Here is a 16,737-nt window from a genome sequence, read left to right as displayed (position 1 = left end):
TGAGATAAGGAGAACCAATGAATGCCGTGTGCGTGCACTGTGGCGTAAATTATCACGAGGATGTGCTAAATCCACCTCACCATATTGAAGCATCTTCGGGTGAAACACAGGTCGGTATGTAATGAGAAAGTAAAATTCGGGGGAAACGTGCGTGAGGAAAATTTGAATTCAGTCGTTGGCAGGGGGTATCCAGGAATTTTGTTATGGGGGGATCCAAAACCAGGGGGGAAAATGTTTAAACAACAGGGTACAAAGGAGAGGGTTTCAAACTAATTTTAACACCCTTCATATAATAGAAAAAAACTTCATTTTTCAAAGATTAATTTTTTTCATTTTTGTAAATTCATGATTTTTAATATTTTGTTTCCTTTTATGAAGGAAAGTAATTGCGTTTTTATATTTTGGGGGGTCCTCTTGCTATGCCACTGGCCAGTGGTTCATCCTAAGATTTTTCATCTCCAAACCCATGGGTAACAGTTTAGGTCCTGAGCATGTAAAGATGTTTTTAAAAAACAAATTGAAAGCCTATAAAATGATTTTTACTTAATAAAAATATTAAAATGTGCATGAGAATCTAAAAAGCATTCCATTAATTGTGTGCACCCAGAATAAACTTGAATAATAACTTTGTTTAATGGCAGGAATTCGAAAATGCATTTGGAATCGAAAATATCCGATTCGTAAGATCAGGCTCCAAAAATCCTGGATCCGTCCATCCCTAGTTATTTTATTCCATTCAATTCTTAAATTTTAACGACAGCAATGCTACAGATAAATCAAAATTCCACCTGTTAGAAGGAGTAAGAATCGATGGAATCGGAATCGAGAGTCGGGAATCGATTCGAAGGAATCGGAATTGGAATCGGAATCGAAAAAAAGTGGAATCGACTCATCCCTAGTAAAAATCATCTCTCCAAAACAATTTGACCAATCAAACTTACAGATGGCTGAGATATGCAAAGCACTACGCTTCCTTGCAGACCGTTTTTGGAATAAGCAGCAGAAATTCATTCAGTGTAACACTGTTAAAGTAAAAAAAGGGTTGCAGTTCACGAATTTCTTAACTTTCTTAATGAAGATTCAGGGACAGGTATTGATGTAAATACCCATCAATTTTTTGCGTCATCATAGTCACCATACTTATTAAATTTCAGTATATTAATCGATGTATCATCGCTTCAACCGAACTGTCTTCCAGCACCGCTCCATGCGGATGTTTTGAACGGCGGAGTATTTCCTGCTCGCATCGCATCGTATTGATGCATTTCGGAACTGTGGTATCAAGGTCATGCGCTGATGTGCATGACAGTGGCGCCGACTCCATGGGGCTTGAGGGGGCCCGAGCCCCCTCAAAAATTCGTTATGGGTGTGAGGTAAAAATGTTTCAGGCTTGTTGATTTTCCCCGGAGTGTCCAGATATCGAGATTCGAGTTATCAGGGTTCTAATGTTGATCATATGACTCTTCTAAAATGCTTAAAAAACTTAAAACTCACTACTAATAAAATTTTCCGGGGCAAGATCCCCGGTTTGGGCCCCCCAATATTTTTTGTAAGTCGGCATCCCTGGTGCATGATGCGTGATTCGGAGCGTACTTCGGATAAAATACAAGGCACGGGAGTAGTTGAAGCCAGTCTGGGACCTCTAAACATGGACGACCACGAATTTTTAAGTGCACAAAATTCGAACATGATTTTTGAATTTCGCAGAAAGTCATTTTGGGACCCAGTTCGTTTGAAAGCAATTAACAGGTCAATCTGCATTATTTGAGCCGAGGAAAAAAATTTCGAAATGGGATGATTTCCCATTTTTCATGCATGCAGTTAAATGCAGCACAATGCTCGAGATCCTTCCCGAGATGACAATATGCCCAGTAGGGTGGTTTCCTATTATTTTTTTATTGCCCAAATCGAAAGATTATTACTCCTGGAGTACGAATTTCACTCTCTTAGATTTTCGAATGACGATATCTATTTTTCGCGATTAAACGGAAACTGTAAATTTTCCAAGAGCGCGAAAACGCGACGGCTAAGTAGGAATGTTGGGAAAAGTCCGTGTGACGTATTTGTGGCTCCAGCTGTCGCCGTGCGAGATGACCTTGGGGCGAGGTTTTGAGCGCTGATACGATGCAGGCTGCTAGCAGGTGGCAGAGTACTCTGCTAGCAGGTAGCGCCTGGCTTAAATAAGGATTATTATTGCCCTATCAAACGAAGGAAACTTTCCGAACTTAGGTAGGTAATTTTAATGGGTGATTATTAAGAGATGTTTCCCTGAGCTCTGTGCCTCATGCATGCCTTGGTAATCTCAGATAATGTAAAACTCCTATCTACTCGTATAGAAACTAGGAATCTGTGAAGTCACGTGGAGTGGAATCGCATGGGCGCCAATCTGGCCTTTTTCAAATGAGGTTAAAATTGACCATTGCCATTGGTCTAAACTGGAATTTCTAAAACCAATTAATTTGTATATAATGAATACACTAATGGTGGGTAAGGAATCACAATCAATGCCTTTTGTTTTCTTTGATGAAGGAAACTACCCTATTTCTTCGCTCCATTCGGAATTGGGGTATCATAATTCCTTTATTCAGGAGTATTGCAAAAGGGATCACAATGGGCAACTTAATATGCTGCTAATATCCGCGAGTTTAAATGAGTTTACAAACGTCGCCTCTCGCGACGCTGATGAAGCTATCCTCGAGGCTAGAGGTCCTCTGTAGGAGGTGTCTGATACACTGTATAGTGTCTCTGAGCAATCCGAATTTTCACAGGGAAATAAAATTCACATAATTTTTCAATGCTATTTCTCGTAATTGCAAGTACCCATTTGCAAATTTGGCCTACCTACCTACTCATTCGAAAAAACACCTATCTTATTTTATCGTATCTGTCGGACCTGAAAATGTTGCGCGGTTCTGGGATATTGCTCACTCTTTCTCGGAAAGATATATATTCTTGATTGTTCAAACATTCAAGCCTTCAACGTAGTCTCCGAGTGATTTGCAGCTTCCAGCCCTAATCCTGGGAGAGCTGTGTAAACTTGTGTTGTTCGACACTTCTCTAATTCTACACTTAGCACATGGGCGTACCCAGCGAGGGGCAGGAGGGGGCTGCTGCCCCCCCCCCCTAGAAGCAAAAATGGCAAAAGTCTTTAAGCATCAAATCTTCAAAATCAGTACTGAATTGAAACGAAAGTATTCAACAAATTTTCTTTGACCCAACGAAAAATGATATATATTAGTATAAGATATGTAACTAAAATAAAACCATTTTTTCAAGGAAATAATCTCATCAATCCCATGGCTTACCCCTCGCTAGACCATGGTTTGCCCCTCCCCTAGTTATGATCCTGGGTACGCCCTTGCCTTAGCAATGAAGTTATTCGAATTGCCCAATAAACCATTGAGATCTACGAACCAGCAGGTGACACATCTATTCTTCAATTCAGTAACGGATTCAGAAAAGAATGAAAGGGGTGGAAAATATATTTTGAGTTACCTATACTTTTAACGCGATGAAAAATAATCAAGCAGTATGCAAAATTTAAGATTGTTTTATTTAAACTGAATATACGCATATACAAGGCAATGATATCTAATGATATGAAAAAGTTACAGCTGTGATTCGGCAATGTTTGGCAATGCGGCAGCCTCACCAGCCCCCCCCCCCCCTGAAACTCCATATGTATCGGCCACTGCTTCAATTTCATGATGTAATGTTCCATTTACTTATAGTAAGAGGATTGGTTCCATGACAACCTGTATGGCTACGCAACTGCCTCTTATTATATACCTTGGTTGTATTTCTTTGGCGTAATTTTGGTTTTAGTGCCATTTTATAAAATATTCATTATAGACAGATGAGATTACTTGATTTCTCGCGAGGAGATATGATTTATACTTGAAAAGTTAGTATCTTCACGTAATTGAAAATTAGTTTCATCCACTCAACGTATCGAATGCATTTTTACCCTATATAATATTGAACTTGAAAAAAAGAACTGATCTAACACATTTTTGACGTAAGCACAAAAAGTTAGTAACCATTTCTTTATTAAAATAAAATAATTATAAATATACAATGTTAAATTAAAATCCTTTAATAAAAATTTATTTAGAAAAATAAATAACAGCTATATTTTATTTCATCGGGAGAAAGTGTGAAACTATCAATTTAATTTTCTATGGCTATAGTTGTATTTTACTAATAAAAATGACAATACAATCGGATTTTTGTTAAACAGGTGAATAATGGTTCATAATTTCATATACCGCATAGATCCAACCATGGTACTATTAATAGTACCATAGATTCAGCTAAACATTTCATTCTCTGTATTTTGCTCCTCACCATTTGAACATATGGTATAAATCGTCTATTTTTTGCAAATTGGTCCGCATGTAAGATTTCATATTATTTTCCGCGTCATACGTATTGATTTTCACACATACTTGAGGCTTCTTTCTTCGACCTCAAGCTCAAATTTTGTATCGATAAAATATGTTGATGATGGAATCAAAACTCACTGAACCATGATATTTGCTCCTGGGTCATCCTCACCGAAGCGTTGGGATCTTGTAAGGACGGGATGACGATCGTCGGGAAGCCAAGGGTCATGCCATAAGCCAGCAGGAGCATGTTCTTCGCCGATGTGGCCAGCATCTGGAAGGAATAAGATCAAGAAGTGAATTTACGAAATATAGGGTAAACCTTGACACCCTATCTGTTCCTTCGACTTGATCACTTTGTGATAGCTCAAATGTAAGCAAAATAACGAGTGTGGGAGATGAATTACATTTTTCGTACTCAACAGATCTAGGATTGGCTGTCATTTAAATGCCTGCGGACCCTGTAACATTGATCCGTCATTACCTGATATTTTAATTTTGGGAAATGAAATTTTTATGGCGTTATTATTATGTTGTCCCAAGTATCACGCAACACGTGTTTTTGTACGCAGTCACGCGCACGGGTCCAAAGTTATTTACAACATGCGTGAGATTCGAATCCGGATCTTGCGATCGCCGCGCCGGTGAAACTGGAGGCATATTTCACGTCAATGAGGGGATCCGGGTTCGAATTCCGGCTAAGACAATTTTTTTCGTGGCCAATTTCCATCTTGATGTTAATCGTTGTCTGTTATCATAATAATAAAATAGTAATGCTATTGAATTTTTTTAGAAGCTCTTATTTTATGTTTTCCGCGCTACCAAAACTGTGAATTTTTTTGATAATAATTATTGTTAATATATAATTATTGCTTGTCTTTTGGTTAATATACAGGTCTTTTTACAAACGCCAATCGTGGGAACAATGGCTGTTGAAATAAAATTTACGGGGAAACAAAAATCTGCCAAATTTGCATATGAATCACCCATTTAGGAGACAAAAGATAAAGCCGCCTGCCTCACTTGCTCCGCATTTTACTGGAGGTCTTGTTCGGGAATATCGTTTTTTTATCTAATTGTGTTCTCCATATCCACGATTCCCTTTTCACAGGTCTTCTTCATATGCGCCTGGGCCACTCTCTATAACCTCACCTTGTGAGATGATTAGTTTATCTAACTCCGAGATATTTCCTGGGTACTTCTCTTTTCATCAGGCTCCGATCCTTAAATCAGTACAATGAGGGACCCTACCACATCTCTGAAATCATTGCTGTTCGATTTTGCGAATTAAATTCAATTTTCCCTATCTTCCATCTTTCTCGTCAAAGCCATTCCGCTAGTTCGACTGCTAACTCCGGAAAGAACAGAATTCAATGATATTACAGACCTAGACTTTTAAGTGCAAGAGGGAAGGTAGACAGTATCAGGAAAATCTCTAAGTCTTAAAACGCTTAAAATTGGCTCTATTTACTGCCTTTTTGTAAGGGACGATTCGCTTTTAATGCGTAGATTAATGCTACGCAGATAATCATAATTTTAACCTGCTTCCTCTATTTATGAAGTCTCTTCGTTTGATTATTTAGCTCTTTCAATCTTTTCTAACCCAGGGGTGCTTCTAGGAGGAATCAAATTTCCAGATTTTTCATTGGAAAAACTTGAAAATTTTACTCTCAATCATAATTATCGTGGCAGCTAAATATTTCGTAATTACAATTTACACCACAAAATAATGCGTAGTTTAGATATTTCCTAAATAGAGCAGAAAATTTAAACATTTTTTGATATTGCTTAGAAGCAACATTGGGTTAAAATGGGTTAATCTTTACAGGGCGCTTTATTTTGGAGCTCGTTTTCCTGTTCATCTTGGCGATCCTTACTTGGTACCTATTCCAATTCTCCGAAATCACACGCATTGACAACGCCTACGCAAGAGTAAAGCACTGAAGTGACTGGATTGTAACACCTTGCCTTACACGCCAATCCAGGTGTCAAGCCACAGGTGACCCAAATTTTTTCCTCGAAGGAAACCCAAGACGCAAAAAGCTTTCGCTCGTGACGACCATAGCGACCCTCGAGTGATAGATCTCTAGACCCTCTAGTTCTGCGAAGCGGAGAGGAAGGCGACTGTGGACAACGTAAACGCTGGTATGCTTCCACTTATAAGTGAGGTAGCGCACCAAGTCCGATGATTTGCGAAATGGGCTGACTCTTTGCCCAACAAAAATCATTTTCAATATCCCTTTCACTGAATGACGTTAACCATATTCATTCGTTTGCTCGTGCACAAATTTGTCTGATTAACCAATGAGTATGTATATATAACCATCAAGATGAGGAAATTGAATAAAGGTCACTGAATTCCTCATAGATATTTCAATCGACATGCATCGAGTTTTCTTTCGAATCGAAGTCGGTGATGGTAGCAACAGAAGATTTTTCATTGTAAGTAAGATAGTTTGAATGAGGATCACCTCCTCAACGAACTTGATTTCATTTAAAACTATATATATTTTTAACGTAGTCGTCATGTAAAATGTATTAATTAGCCCTACGCCGTGAAGCTCCGAAGGTCTGTGAGGCATAACATGTAAATTAAAAATACTTATTGCGCTAAAGAATTCGGAAATTTTTTTGACTAAATTTTTATTTTTTAAAGTCTACTTTTGCAATTAATGTTTTGGCATGTGTACTAATTAATAATAGTTATGTCCGATTCCGAAGAAAATGGCCCAAGGGCCCTCTTCATTTATCTGCCCCGAGGACTGCCTAGCTACGCCTCTGTAATGCGACCAGTGTACATATTAATGTGAGTGGTTATATTGCCTGGTTGCTGCTGCAATGTTAGTTTTGGAGTTTTATTTCTTGAGCTTAAGACGTAATAGAAATCGCTCATTAAACCTCTTAGTGCCGTAGGCCGATATATCGGCGGCTTCTGCTCCAATGCGAAAAGTGCGACTAGCCGATATATCGGTTCGAGCCAATACCGGATTTAAAATCATTATAAGTTAATACATTTTGTTTTATCTCTCACCCAATGAATTAGAATATTACAGACAACAAATAATTCCTTTTTAGAAAAATAAAAAAATGTCTTTGATATCCAATAAATAACTTCATATTGTGTTTTTTTTTCATAAAGTGCTACAAAATTCTTAAAATTACGTTGGCTCTTTTCGGTATTACCACAAAATTTTGGTGACAGTAAGAGGGTTGATATATAAGTTCGTTTGATGCGGCAAGTGGCGTTGTGGAAATCCGTCATCACAGATGGAACCAGGGGCGCCGAATTATAAAAAATATTGGGGGGGCCCATATCCGAGGTCTTGCCCCGGGAAGAGGTTAAATTCAAAGTGTGTCGCAGCACCGAAACACTATCATGATTCACACCACATGATCAGTTAACCTGCTTAACCTAATAATTATTTGTTTTTACACATTGTTGAATTTATTTTAAAAGGTAACTATTGTCAAACATGGGGAATAAAAATTACTAATATATTTTTGTGATTTCACAAAGCATAAGATAACTTAATTATTTTCTTGAAACATTGAGGGGGCTCCGCCCCCCCAAACGAATCTTTGAGGGGGCTCGGGCCCCCTCAGGCCCCATGGAGTCGGCGCCACTGGATGGAACCCTTGTTCCCGCCTAGTCTATTAGCGTGATTTTACTCGCATCTTCGAATTCCATGCTCACGAAATTGCTGTGTATCTCAATGAAATAAAACGGGAAATAAAAAAATGCTCTAAATTGAAAAAGAAGTGTGCAAGTGAGGGGATAAAATAGATGGCTATAGCCAGCCTGCCTTCGTCGTGACTGAAAACCCTCGGCGATAATGACACTACACACGGTTCATAATTAGAAATATTTCAAACAAATAATTAAATAATAAGAAAGTTCGAGTTATTAGCACTTCGTAATTTTTATTTTTAAATAATTTATGTCGTAGAGTTGTAGGTTTATTGAAAGTCATTTAAGTATACCGGGACTAACCACGGTGATAACTTAACGGAGTCACCCGCAATTCACAAATAGTAAGAAAATTCCACGGAGAAAAAATCATTTGCTTTGACCGGGATTCGAACTCGGATCACCCGATTTTCGGTCGTCCGGTCCAGTCATCTTGTCCGGTATGGTCCAAAGATTTCCACAGAGGAGAATGAAGCCTTGGTAGCCTGGCTAAAGTCCGAAAATAAGAGTTCGAGTCCCGGTCAAGGCGATTGATTTTTTTGTGTGTAGAATTTTCGCACAATTACTGATAGTACAATTGGAATGAAGTACGAATTCAAAATATATTTCTCAATTTGTCAGCGGATATGCAGTGTTAGAAAAGTGAATACCTAAATTTTAATATTAAAGACATCTGCCTTCACATATGACTTGAGGCTTTTGATGGAGTACACATTTCTAATGGATTATTTTTTCATTTTGGAAAACATTCGCATAAGATGAAAAATTGACAGACCTGCTTATTGTAAGTAATAAAATTCTTATTGCAACAAAAAATGAAAGCAAGTCCATTTGGATTTGACAAATGTTATTCGTCTTTTAACTTATCTAATTAATTGTAGGTCACTATAAGAGTTACAAAACTTATTATTTCAGATATTTTTATTCTTCTGTTAAATGTATCACTGAGTTACAGGTACACATAATACGAAAGAAGTGATTGATGTTGATTTTGTGTTGGTTTACAGCAGGTAGCGTTTTGTTCGGAAATTTTTAATTCAACCTCACTTTTTCCTTATTACGTAAGAATGTAAAATCGCTGTAAATTATGTAGATTAAATGTATCACTGAGTTACAGGTACACATAATACGAAAGAAGTGATTGATGTTGATTTTGTGTTGGCTTACAGCAGGTAGCGTTTTGTTCGGAAATTTTTTATTCAACCTCACTTTTTCCTTATTACGTAAGAATGTAAAATCGCTGTAAATTATGTAGATTAAATGTATCACTGAGTTACAGGTACACATAATACGAAAGAAGTGATTGATGTTGATTTTGTGTTGGCTTACAGCAGGTAGCGTTTTGTTCGGAAATTTTTTATTCAACCTCACTTTTTCCTTATTACGTAAGAATGTAAAATCGCTGTAAATTATGTAGATTAAATGTATCACTGAGTTACAGGTACACATAATACGAAAGAAGTGATTGATGTTGATTTTGTGTTGGCTTACAGCAGGTAGCGTTTTGTTCGGAAATTTTTTATTCAACCTCACTTTTTCCTTATTACGTAAGAATGTAAAATCGCTTTCTCATGACAAAGGTATTCGAGCGCGCGACTTCAGGTTTAATGCCTCTGACCCGATATTTTCTGCTGCTGTAATGCTGCTCTCTTTTACCTCTGACAATTCCAAAGGCGGGACTTGAATGATTTTTCCAAGAACTGGATGTGTCCTCGGTTTCATTTTGAATGGTGTCGTTGAGTAACCGTTTTGCGGGTGGAAACAGTTGCAGTAGTTAAAAGTATGGAAATGAGTCTTAAGAACTTTATCGAATGAATTTTTTAATAACATATATGTCGGTGACGATGCTATTACATTCATCACAGAGTAATGATAATTATCCAGCAGGGGTTCGGGTTAGTGTTGTTACTAGAGTGTTGGATTCCCACCCTATGGACTCGAGTTCAAATCCCGGCGGTGGCAGAGAATTTTCAAGGACTGCCCGATCCCTACTTGATTGTTGTGTGGAGGACATTTTAAGCGCAACGCTCCGTCCGTCGGATGGGACGTTAAGCCGTGGTTCCCTTGGCGCCTTTCGTGAAGAGCAAGCTAATGCCGGCGTCGGGTTTCTCTCCAACCTTCCTTACCTATCCTTCCCTCATGGCGCAAATGATCTCAGCTGTCGATCGCCTCCTCCCAATACCACATTATCCAACAAACAGTTCCATAACTATCATGCCAGTCTGCCTGATTCTACTAAAATCCGAAGCAGGATTAGCTAAATTATTCACTGGAAAAAACATTCCTTAGACGCAAAAGAGAGTTATCAACAATTTATTCCTACCCATACATCTTAATTTTATATTTAGAGCTCTAATTCGAATATCTTAGATGTAAATTCGTGAGAAGATTGATCATCACGTTAAGATGCTCGACCGCAAATGAAAGGAGGGAGGAAAATTTGGCGCGTCGAATTTGTATATAGCCGTCCGTTTACATGAATAAAAATAACGGGAAATGGAATTATACCTTTATGTAATTAGATTGTTCTGAAGAGTTGGAATCGAGGATTATGATTTTTATCTCTTTAAGGATGAGTAGTAATAATTGCTCTTGTATATGAAGCTCTAATTTTTCTCCTTAGATCAAACTTAACCAGTAAATCAATAAAAAAGAAAGCCTTGCGTAGGCATAGTAATCTATCTGGAGAATGGTATTAGCTGTGATTCATTATAGTTTCAACTTTATTTTCAATTTCTCGTGTTTTCTTGCCTGATATTTTTTTCTTTGCTACTTAGTGTTAAGTTTTTGCGAATATTATTTCTTTTGAGTGTGATAGCGTTATTAAAGTAACCTCAGTTTGAATATTACTTTGTAGTTTACAAAGTATTATATTCCTAATGACATTCGTGAAGGTTCTCTTCGCAGTGGAAACAAATGTGTAACATTAGTCGCTTTTTGAGGAAATTTACTCGAGGAATGGAGAAAACGGTAGTGTGTGTTAATTGGCGTGTGAAGTAAATTGTAACTTGCATATTCTACCAACTTTTCTAATTGATTAAAATGCGTGGTATTAGATATGAAGTTTTTACCTGGTTGTGATACCTAAGCGTTGAATATACTAGTAGTAGCGTTAAATATTTTGTGTACTGGAACGTAGCAAGTTTCCTTACCTATGATGGACTTTCTCCCGAAATTATTGAATTTATCTTGGTTCTTGTTCTAGTTGATCTTTAAATAATTCTATTGTGCGTCGTAATTATTTCGCTGTATGCCAGTTTTTCCTTTTATCTCCAGCGCTGCATCGCTGCTCTTCAGAACTCATAAGATTTGTCATTCTCGATGAAATAATGCATCCGGATGCAGAGCAGTATAGTCCACGACGACGCAAATGATATAAAAGATCAAGGATACGAAGGCGTGAGCTTTTAATCCTCTTCCTTGGAAAGAGAAAAACAGAAGGTGAGTGGAATGAGGTATTCATAACGTGACACTCATCTCTTTCTTTACGACTGCTGCATCGGAGGTGTCCAACTTCCGTCATGTGTCGTGAGCAAGGATCATGTGCTCTTTCATGGGTGGTGGAGATAGAGTGTGTGCAAATATATGGATTTGCGGACCCTTTTTTACACCTTTTTGCTTACGGATGCAACTTTTTTTTATTGAAGTGAAATGCCCTTCCCTACGTTGCGCTACCTCTCTAAACACTCATGAATTTTCTTCGTTTGAGAAAGAGAGGAAAAAAAACTAGATCGAGGTACTTGGAGATAGACTGCGTTGGTGTACACAACCATGCAAAATTTTCTTCAAATATAGGTCAAAGTTTACCCTGGGATATTTTCCTCACATGGAAAAGGAAGAAGAACATTCTTCCTCTTGAAGCATTTTATCATGAAGACTTTAAAGTGCTAAAAGTTTAGCATCTATTTAAAAGAGCTGCCAATATGATAACTAATAAACAGCTATCTGAGCAAAAAATATTAATTTTGTCTTAAAATTAAGCGTAAATTTGAAATACGTATAATTTAATTAATATGAGAGAAATGGGTTTTACATTATTGAGATTTTAATGTTATCTATTCTGTCATTTATGATTATTTAGATATGTAACGGTGTTACACTATGTATACTAAATGGGCGTTAGCAAAAGATTAACATCATGGAGTGATATAATATATACGATCTTAAGAAAAAAGTATACATTATAATGCAATAAAATATTTTCTTCAAATAGGCATTCTATTCTTGGTTTATATTTAGTTTAGATCTAGTTAGTTTATCTTTTGCTCACGATCGAGCAATTTAGAACTGAACACACTAATTTTATGATCAAGGGAAATGGCAATGGAAGGAACGGTAATTCTAAAAGAATGGCTATTCTAGGGGAGGGATCGTTAGTGCAGGGGAATCTTTTTATGCATACCGCGATTATTTCCTCGTATATTTTTTAAACATTAGTATTTATAGCAGATGTATGGTATTGGTTGTATGGTATTTGTAGCAGAAGAATGCGAAACTAACTGGATAGTTGTAATTGATGTCTTTTTTTCACACGGTTGCCCTAACGGAGGGTTATGTTTTTAGCGTATCTTGTGTTCCTCTCCGTGTTAGAACTACGCAGTGAAACCAATTTTAATGAGCACTTTCGTTTACCTTTTTACTTTATTGTAACCGTAAATATTGTATATAAAATTATTGTAATCGGAAATATGCCACCAGATAATTACTTTCACTTTTCAGCGGAGGTATCTCGGTTGCGTGTGTAGTATCCTAAAGTTATGTTTTTTTTACAAAGCACGCATTTTAGTTTTAGTTTGCCTAGAGGTTGTGTAACAGGATATTGCACGAAAAATGTGCCACAATTGCAAACCCCAACGTGTCTGAGATATATAATACATTAACTAAATACTATCGAAAATTGTATTTCCGATGTAAGATTTGCCGTCACGATTTTTAACTACACGAAAATGTGTTGCTTGTTTATTTTACTATTGAGCACCATATTACTTCGGTATGAATTACTCATAGCATCTCATGTATAAAATTGTGATCCTGGAATCGTGAAATACACGCCTTTATTGCTATCTTTCTCATGTTTAGTTCTTTCAATTTCCTGTTCTTCATCCCGTCCGCATGCTTCTTGATCTAGTAAATATTTTTGTATTCATTAGAGCAGGGGTCTTCAACCTTTTTTAATGTTAAGGCCAAAAATTGATTTCAAATCGTCCGGAGGGTCGCAATGCTCCACGTCACTTTACTACCAGCTCTAAAATAAGTATAATTTCAAAGTGCAATCATCTTTATTGGTTGAAAAGTTCAATCAAGGAATGCGATTTTGACATTGTTTATTTTTGACGTGTGTGGCGTTATTTGGTTCGCGAAATAATATTTTCTTCAGCCTCTAGGGGCCGCAAGAAATTAGCCGGCGGGCCGCGTGTGGAAGGACCTTGCATTAGAAGACCTTTTATTTATTTATGCTAATATGAGACCAAACTTAAAGTACTACTAATGGAGTTAATGAGTGGTATGCGTTGAAAAAATTTCACATCTGAATTTGAGGCCTATTGTATCCCCTATTGTACCTTGCAAAAATGGAAATTCACGCAAGTACAAAGTCGTGGTTGAGGATGCAGCTCCACCAGCTCACCTGTTCTCCCGCGTCGTGATGACGGCCCTGTTTGAATTGCAGAGTCGAGTCGTTTGCATGAAACTAGAGGCTTTGCTTTATTTCTCGCTTGAGTCCATTGTTTGACGTTCTTTTCTGGGAAAGGAGGTTACTTCATCGCCTCCTCTCCAACGCTCCACACTCGATGGAGGGCCTCATTTAAATGAGGAGTTTAGTCCGAGAAACGAAGTGTTCATCATTTTCATAAAAGTCATATTGTAGTCCTCGACTAGTGGCCATAAAAAATTGGCTTCCCGTGGAGCTTTAACTGGGGATTGACTTGATCCCCGAATTCGTTAATTCCGAATTTTGATGCTGGTACTTCTGGAGATACTCGTATAACGAAAAATGACAATTAATGCTAGAATGTATATTTCATTTTCACCTTATTTTTTATTTTTATTATTTTAAAATTAAAATTAAAGTAAAAAAAAAATATTTTTCAAATTGTTTAATGTTCGTTACGCCTAATGAGTACTTTTGGAGATACTGGTATAACGAAAAATGACAATTAATGCTAGAATATATATTTTATTTTCACCTTATTTTTATTTTTAATTATTTAAAAAAATTAAAAGTAACTTAATCAATTAAAATAAATTAAAAAATATTTTTCAAATTATTTAATGTTCGTTACGCCTAATGAGTCATGACTTTATTTTACAACCGACATGACATATTTTATAACTTAGGCTGGTCCCTGGACTACCTTTTCAATCATCGAAGGATTAATTCTGTAATTGAGTTCACAATAGTTAATTGATAATGGCTCTGCGGTCGGCTCATTGTTAATTTAAAAATATGGGGATTGAATGCTCCGTATTTTCTGTACTCTCATTTTGCTTTTAAGCTCTTTGAAACTTTATGTTGAGAAAACATTAACAAAAAATAAAATATGCTGAAGTATTTGCTTTGATTCGCGATCCTCTTTCCTTAACCGTTTGAGTGCCAACCGATCTTCTAGGTACAATGCTAAAAGTGCCGAGAAAAATTTGCTGATTTTGCAGAAGGTTAGAAGAAAAATTAGGTCTCAAAAACAACTAAAGCTATATATTCAAAAAACTTTATAAAATATTTATTATAAGTGTTTCCACCTTTATAATGTATTTTTTGACGAATTTTTGGTAATGTGAGTTAATTTTTATAATTTAAAGAATGACACTAAAGGAGAAGCGCCATTGCGCACCTGGCACTTTTCGCGAGAGATATGAGGAGCGCGATAACGCTCCCCGGCACTCTTTAAGCTGCATGAGACCTTGAATTGGATGATCTTCCAGAGGTTAGAAAATCTCAGCCGAAAATAAAGAAAAGAAAAGTTGGCTGACGCTACAGAATGGTTCATGAGAGTGCGGGGATTTCCACCAAGGTCGTTTTAAGATGCATCGAAAGACAATAAGAGAGGGTAGTCGTGTGATGACGTTCTCACCTTGAGATGATCTCCCGTTTGACTTTCCGGGTGAGAGAGGGGATCGTCGGAACGGCTGGGAAGGATCCTAGTGAAGGAAGTTCCGCCGAGAAATAAATTACGATTTCACTTTTGCGAAAATCACTAAGCATGCTCTTTTAACTGTACTTAATCGACCGTAATCCATATGAGTGGGATTTCCTCTCTCTATATCTATAAATTGAAAATGAAATCAGTAAAAGTTTGAGGACTGTTACGGCCATGCCTCTCTAAGCATAGGGAAATGTGATTTGGCATTTAAGTATAGATTTTTGAGAAAAAACTCTTATACAGTTGTCATAATGTTACCATCGTGATAAAAATTAAACGTATACACATTTTAAAAAATGAGCTGAAGGACCCCGTAACTGAAGTAAAGAATATTCTGAAGGAAAAAGCACAATTGCTGGATAAAGCAGTTTAAAAAGTATATATTTAAATGTATAAATATATTCATAGAATTTTCCAAATTAATCTAATTTTGATTTTTAGCATTGAATAGTGCCATCTACCAAAGCAGAACTTCAGATGCGTAGTCAACCGGGACTTCCTGAAGCTCGTAATGGAGCGGAAATACTTGGAAGCCACTGTTTCTCTAGGGATGATAGGAAAACTGGTTCGTTTTCATATTGAGATATATCAGCCTTTTAGCTTCCTATTGCTCTCCGAGCCTCGCAAAACGTTTTTACTTTAACGGGAATGAGAGTTGTGGTAGAGGAAAGGATAGAACAAGTTGCTGCTGGTATCATGCACTATTTATTGACGACTGCGGCAACTCCCACCTCCTCTCCTACCACAGTTAAAGTTTTTGCCAGAACTAAGGTCGTAATGCAATGAGATTCGATCCAATAAAAATTGGAGTGCCGCTATAAATCATAATAATAATGTTATTGATGCTATTATTTGTTTTTATCAATCGTGATGACAGAAATTAGTTCAGTGACTAAACTAGTAATCTTACTAGATCTTTTGTTACTTTTGAGGCATTTAGTTCTGATTAACTGACGGTTAATGGAAGACTGTAAAAATTGACAAAAGTCACTACATTCTCCTTACCTATCGTATAAAGTCTATGGCTTTACAGTTCAGTTTAAAAATATTGAAGTCAACAAATGATATTGTGATTAATGAGCTCAATCAGCCTTTTTGATTTGCTAAGTAGAAATATATACGGCACCAAACATATGAAAAAGTAAAAGAAGTCGCCCGGACATGGGCTTTAATTCTGAACCCCTAGGTTAAAAGCCTAATACTCTTGGGTCGGAGCTTTTTAATTGGTTTACAAAAGTCGCCACAAGTGTCGCAGATGGTCAAGAGATACACGAATTTCACGTTGAAATAAGCTAAAATTAGAGCTGTTCACCGAAATTCATATTCATTGTGATATCATCTGTCAAATCCATGATGCAAATCCTCACGATTTCGATAAATATAATGCTAATATTGAGAATAAATGAATTGCTTCGCACCGATCGCCGTGCAGAGGACGTTTTTGATAACTGATTGAAATCTGGCCAAAGAGGCAACATAAACCAAGCTTCGATGGGGTAGACTTGAACTTTCTAATAGAGTCTCC

The 16,737-nt window shown here is 37.0% G+C and overlaps 1 protein-coding gene across 1 annotated transcript in view; it reads right to left on the bottom strand.

Moving 5' to 3' along the window:
• LOC124164135 (facilitated trehalose transporter Tret1-like) overlaps positions 1–16,737 on the bottom strand; it is a 106,253-nt gene that overhangs the window by 11,881 nt on the left and 77,635 nt on the right. Inside the window, exon 3 of the mRNA XM_046541325.1 lies at positions 4,524–4,659. Coding sequence (XP_046397281.1) covers positions 4,524–4,659 — 136 coding nt within the window. The remainder of the gene's footprint in view (positions 1–4,523; positions 4,660–16,737) is intronic.

Source organism: Ischnura elegans, chromosome 8 (assembly GCF_921293095.1).
Source record: "Ischnura elegans chromosome 8, ioIscEleg1.1, whole genome shotgun sequence".
Classification (NCBI taxonomy): domain Eukaryota; kingdom Metazoa; phylum Arthropoda; class Insecta; order Odonata; family Coenagrionidae; genus Ischnura; species Ischnura elegans.
Note: the sequence above shows the minus strand (reverse complement) of the source record. Positions and strands in the feature narration are given on the sequence as shown.